The 5,778-nt window shown below is 48.2% G+C and overlaps 1 protein-coding gene across 1 annotated transcript; it reads left to right on the top strand.

Moving 5' to 3' along the window:
* Positions 1–221: 221 nt before the first annotated feature.
* Positions 222–3,013, top strand: LOC129025949 (testis-specific Y-encoded protein 3-like). The gene is made up of 6 exons (XM_054473492.1): positions 222–732; positions 1,346–1,423; positions 1,552–1,663; positions 1,765–1,910; positions 2,018–2,099; positions 2,794–3,013. The coding sequence occupies exons 1-6, from the start codon at positions 379–381 to the stop codon at positions 2,814–2,816; spliced, it is 795 nt and encodes a 264-aa protein (XP_054329467.1). The 5' UTR covers positions 222–378; the 3' UTR covers positions 2,817–3,013.
* The last annotated feature ends 2,765 nt before the right edge of the window (positions 3,014–5,778 follow it).

Raw genomic sequence — 5,778 nt, 5'->3', positions numbered from 1 at the left:
CAAATGCCACGCAGCCCGTCTGTCCCAGGATGCCGAGCTACCGGGCACAAGCTCCAAGGGCTTCTCGGAGGAGGTTTGGGGAGAGGAGTTGGCGTTAGGGGGAGTTGGAGATGCAGGCCCACCAGTGGCTGTGCCGCCCAGGGAGACGCCCACCGCCCTCCCATTCATTGGCCAGCATGGGAGGAAGGCGGTCGCAGCGCGGCTCCCCGCGCTCTTCCCGCGCAGTCCATTAGGGGGCGCCCGGGAGCCCCGCGCATGCGCACTGAGGGCCCGCTGACCCACTGGGTGCAATAAAGGCTGCGGCCGGGTTCGTGTGGCTCGGTTCGGGCAGCATAGGCCTTGCTCAGTGGGAGTGCGGAGGAGGGCACCGTCTTCAGGATGGAGGCTGTACAGGAGGGGGCGGCCGGGGTGGAGAGTGAGCAGGTGGCTTTGGGGGAGGAGGCGGTGCTGGTGTTGGATGACATAATGGCGGAGGTGGAGGTGGTGGCCCAGGAGGAGGGCCTCGTGGAGCCGCAGGAGGAGGCCCAGCGGGCACAGCCTGGCCCTGGGCCCATGACCCCAGAGTCTGCACTGGAGGAGCTGCTGGCCGTTCAGGTGGAGCTGGGGCCGGTTAATGCCCAAGCCAGGAAGGCCTTTTCTCGGCAGAGGGAAAAGATGGAGCGGAGGCGCAAGGCCCACCTAGACTGCAGAGGCGCGGTCATCCAGAGCGTCCCTGGCTTCTGGGCCAATGTTGTATCCTTCTCAGTGTTTCTTCTGCCTTTCTGGTGGAGAGGTGCTCTCGGGGAAGTGTAAGTAACTTATGGGCAGCTTGGCATCGATGTGACGCCACCTTTGGGGAACAAAGGTGAGTTGCCCCGGACAAATGTGGCTAGGGAAAACTGCAGCAGGCGTGGGTACTATTTTCCTGCGTGCGGCAGAGAAACCCTTGGTGATGCCGAGCAGCAGACGTTTGGGGCATGTTTTTGAAGAACAGAAGCGAGTTCAGACCAGAATAGGTTTTTGTGTGCATCAAGCTATTTTTAAGGCAGTGTGATTGCTCCCCCTTTCTAGTCCGATCTGGGACTGGGCGTCTTCGGCTATAAGCAGATTCTGCCACTCCTCAGACACCAGCAAGTCTCTGCAAATCGCACCTCCGCATGTCAGTGCAGTCAGCCTCAGAATTATACACCCTCTGTGAAGCCAAGGGGCCTTATTTTAGGGGTAGGGGGAGGCGAAAGGAGGTCATATACGTGGAAGCAGATCTGAGAAATCCCCTACCCCAGCCTCTGGGTGCTCTTAGGCCTTCTTCCCTGTTGCTCCTAGCTTCTCCTTCCACCGCATGTAAAGCCTCTTTGACCTAAATCAGATTGCAAACCACCCCCAGATGTCAGCCCTGATCACTGACCAAGATGAAGACATGCTGAGCTACATGATCAACTTAGAGGTGAGGACAGCAAGACTGAGGCTAGAGGGTTTAGTGGGGGAGGGTAAGGGAAATAATTGGTTCCTGTGAGCAACAGTTGGCACCTCACCCAAAAAGGTATTTAAACTTTCTCCACCTTGTCCTGACAGGTGGAAGAAGTGAAGCATCCCGTTCATCTCTGCAGGATCATGTTGTTCTTTCGGAGTAACCCCTACTTCCAGAATAAAGTGATTACCAAGGAATATCTGGTGAACATCACAGGTGACAGGTGGCTCCCAGGATGGGTAGTGGAAGGAAGATGGTGGGTGGATCATTGCCAACGTGATCCAGTCCCCTTCCCACAAAACTTTCTGTCTCTGTAGAATACAGGGCTTCTCATTCCACTCCAATTCAGTGGTATCCAGATTATGAAGTTGAGGCCTGTCGCCGCAGACACCACAACAGCAGCCTTAACTTCTTCAACTGGTTTTCTGACCACAACTTCGCAGGATCTAATAGGATTGCTGAGGTGGGTCCTCACTGGGAAACATCAGCAATGACCCTGGTGTGTTCCCACCTGTTTGGGTCACCAGTCTGAGCCCTGATGAGGCGTTTGCCGATTGATTCCCCTGACAGATCCTATGTAAGGACCTGTGGCGCAATCCCCTGCCGTACTACAAGAGGATGAAGCCACCTGAAGAGGGAACAGAGATTTCAGGTGAGCCGTTCAGTTGGAACTGGAGCTGTTTGATGCCCACTATGAGGGGGTTGACACACCTGCCTATTCAGGGAGCCTGGACGCTCGTTTCAGAAATGTAGAAATTGAGGCTGCTTTCCTATATGTAGAAATTCCTTGAGAGGACGAGAGAGAGTGACAGAATCCAGGACATTCATGGCATTGGGCTGAAAAAGGCAGATTAGAGACTGCACTGCAAGGCAGGTTATAGCTGTGAGTCTTAAGCCCAGGGGAGCATAGTCCATTTCCAGAATCACTGAGAAGTGAAGCTGAAAATCATTCACTTCAATCTGTAGCCCTTGATTCCATGGCCGTCAACCCCAGCGGCAGTCATCCTACCTACTCCATGAGATTGGGCTCCCTGAATGTGCCTCCTGGTCATCCCTGTCCTAGACCGCAAAGGATTGTTTAGATTGATGGATTTCCTTGAGCTATTGCCGCATCAGATTTCTGTGTGCTTTTAGTGTACAATGCATCTTGTTAGCTGACTCCCCTCACAGAGAGTACTGGGAATGGGGCAGGTATTGCGGAGAACAGTTTGTAACCCATGGTAGGAGGAAGTTTAAGAGATCACAAATGGGGAAGGGATATCCTTTTCTCAGCGGGCCCTGCAATTAAAACATTTCAAAGTATGGCTGAGAGAAATGCGTTTTGACATGCGTTTGTGTTTCTCTAGGGGACTCCCAGATGTTGAGTTGACTGTGAGGGAGCATCGGACCTTACTTAAAACAGCAGAACTCCTAAAAAGTTACTACCGTATGCAGGATGTCAGTACTCAGCATGGTCTTATGCCCAGGAAGTAAAGGAAAAACCGACCCAGTCACAAAAAAATCAGACAGGAAAAGGGGGTAAACTTGGATTGTATGGAATGCCAAATAAATATTCTCAAGAATGTTTGACTGTGTGTGTGTGTGTTTGTTTCTGTGTGTGTGTGTACGTTTATCCCCTGGATTTGGGTGTCATATTGAATTGATCAATCAATATGCTTTATTTTCTTCATGGAACTGACCCGTCTGTGTTGGAGCTGGGCCTCTAAAATTGTGGAGTGAATGGGTGTGGAATGTGTTGGGATTCTTCCTACAGGACAGAGTTGGGGAGGTCAAAGCAAAAGACAGCTTAGTTGGAAACTTACTTTGTCCTATGGAAGCAGAAGTAGTTCAAGGAAAGGGGTTAAGGTTTCCACAGCCCAGTTTGCTGGGACCTCTAAAATCCTTCATTTTGGGTATCATCATACACAATAGATAAGCACAGGATGATGGAAATCTTGAAGTTCCCTTTCTTGTTGAATTCACGTTCTTTTAAAGGTGAATGCATAATCCTTTTCTGGGACAATCAGCCCCTCAGAACTTCTCACACATCAACGTGAGAAGAAATGGGCAGGTAAGGTGTACGGAGGGACTGTGGGAAAGGTGACAGAGGCATGTGGGAAAGCATTCAGGATATGCTTTTTGGCGTAGATGACTAAGGGAAAACACAGACTGGCAGAAGTGCGGGGAAAGGGGTTGGATTTGTGGAATATAAGATTGCTGGGGAATCCACGCATGGACTGTCTTGTCACTTGATGACACAGGATATGGACACTCTTGTTGATGTTTACATCTTTAGTTGGGTTAAGCTTTTCTCCACGATTGTATGTTAGGTGAGGAACCAGTAGTGTATGTAGCTACCAACATTACGAGTGCATTTTGTGCTCTTGCAAACTCTAGTGAGGCTCTATTCTCCCCAGTGATTGGCACTGCAGATTGTTTCTGGAGCCCAGGGCCCTCTGATTTTCTGTGGCCTTTTCAGCATACTTTGCCTAAGTTTAATAATGTAAAGAGCAGATAGTTGCACAGTATGTGTTGCAAGCCTCACACAGGAGGACAACACATACAGTTTTCATTCACGGGTGGGTGGCGGCTTCCCATGAACACCTGTGTCTATGCACAAGACGAGGGGTTGCCTGTGTCACTGATGGGTGAGGAGGATTTCAGTGTCGGCGGCAGAACTTTCTTCCCGGTTCCCAGAAAAAACAGTTCCAACATGAGCATCCATGTTGGCCACACACTAGTAGAGTGCTAACATTCCTGTCCCATATGTACTCTGGTCGGCACAGCTTCTGTGAGAAGAGCTATGTTGTTTCAGGGAGGAAGGTTTGACAGTCAAAGTTCATGAATCTGTTGTACTGCCTTCAATACGCATTCCACACCTCCTGCTCGGTATCAGCAGTTGAGCTTTGAAAATCTATAGCCCAGTTTTGCCCCTGCTCCTGGGCACACTGATAATACCATTGTTTTGGTATTATCAGAGATGGTGCTGAATTGTGCTGAATTGTACAGGCTGTCTAACGCTTCTTCCACTGAATATCCGTGCACATGGGCCACAAACGCTAAGGGTACTGACGGATTTGTATTCTGCCTCAGTAACTCTGAAACACCTCTGTTACATCTACTGTCAGGGTCTTTTTCATGTTTAAAGTACCAAGTGTGTGTTTGTAGTTTTTAGTGTGTTTGTAGTTGTGTATGTTTATTTCTCTGCGTGGGTTTGTATCTTTCCTCTGACTCCACCTATGTCTCCCCATATTTTTCCACACTACCTGCGGTAATTTGTACATGCCTATCTCTACAACCATGCTAGAATTTGTATCTGTGTCTTTGAACATCTGTCACTCTCTCTCCCTTCCTTTCTTCCTTCCTTTCCTTTACACCCTTCCTTTCTTCTTTCCCTTCCTTCCCCACCACACTCTCTCCGTCTGTATCATCTACCTTTCTGTTCTCTATCTGAATTTAGTTTGTAATTCTGAATCTCTTGGCAGTGGCGTCAGACATCAGAATGTCTGGATGAAATTCCTCTTTGAAAGACTCTGAGCTGAAAGAGATGAGTTCTTTTTGTGAGCCATAATGAACGGTTTATTTCAGGCCAATCTAGCAATGACAGTGTTAAAAACAAATACTGAGCATTGCAGCAAAGCCAAAAGTCCCATGGATTCCACTCATCCCGCTCAGTGTATCGAAAAGGTGGAAAAGTGAAAAAGTGGGTATGCCTGTGGTCTCCCAAGCGGAAGGAGAACTTTCAAGTGATTGTGTCAGATGATTTTCCAGCAGGCAGCTATAGTTCGTAGATACATGCTGCGTAAACACAAGCACGATGATGAAACGTAGAAAATGTTCTTCTTCCTCCATTTCAGTTTTGTATTATCTTTTAACCAACATCATGCGTACAGAATTTCTTCACGACATGTCATAAACTATTGTTTAATGAACTCATACCTGAATTATTCATTGTGTCAAAGAATGTCAAACAATCATGATTCGTTATGACCTGCTACAGATAAGTGATAGGAAATAAGAAAATGAGAGCATATAGAAAGGGCACATCGTGGTCTGGGAACTTCACCAAGAGGTTCAGGCTAGCTGAATGCGTGTCAGGGATTCAGAAAAAGACACTTGCACTTGTTATTAAGGGCTTTGAATGGAAAAGGAGCACTCTTTTTACATTTATGTCTTTTAAGTCATTTGGGGAGTTTGGTGTATTATTACTTACAGTGTTCTCTCTGCCCTTTCTTATTGTTCTCCCCATCTGGCGCTGTTATTATGTGAAAGCTGGTTTCCTCCATCGGATCGCGTAGGCTCTAATGATGTTTCATTTATTTTGATTCTCCTCACACTACGTAGTTTTAATT

Source organism: Pongo pygmaeus, chromosome Y, assembly GCF_028885625.2.
Source record: "Pongo pygmaeus isolate AG05252 chromosome Y, NHGRI_mPonPyg2-v2.0_pri, whole genome shotgun sequence".
NCBI lineage: Eukaryota > Metazoa > Chordata > Mammalia > Primates > Hominidae > Pongo > Pongo pygmaeus.
Note: the sequence above shows the minus strand (reverse complement) of the source record. Positions and strands in the feature narration are given on the sequence as shown.

What these genes read in the sequence shown, in the direction of transcription:
- LOC129025949 (XM_054473492.1), top strand. Translation starts at nt 379, where the DNA reads ATGGAGGCTGTACAGGAGGGGGCGGCCGGGGTGGAGAGTGAGCAGGTG. An exon ending in CTGGCTTCTGGGCCAATGTT is followed by an intron (nt 733 to 1,345) that starts GTATCCTTCTCA and finishes GACCTAAATCAG; the next exon opens with ATTGCAAACCACCCCCAGAT. An exon ending in ATATCTGGTGAACATCACAG is followed by an intron (nt 1,664 to 1,764) that starts GTGACAGGTGGC and finishes CTGTCTCTGTAG; the next exon opens with AATACAGGGCTTCTCATTCC.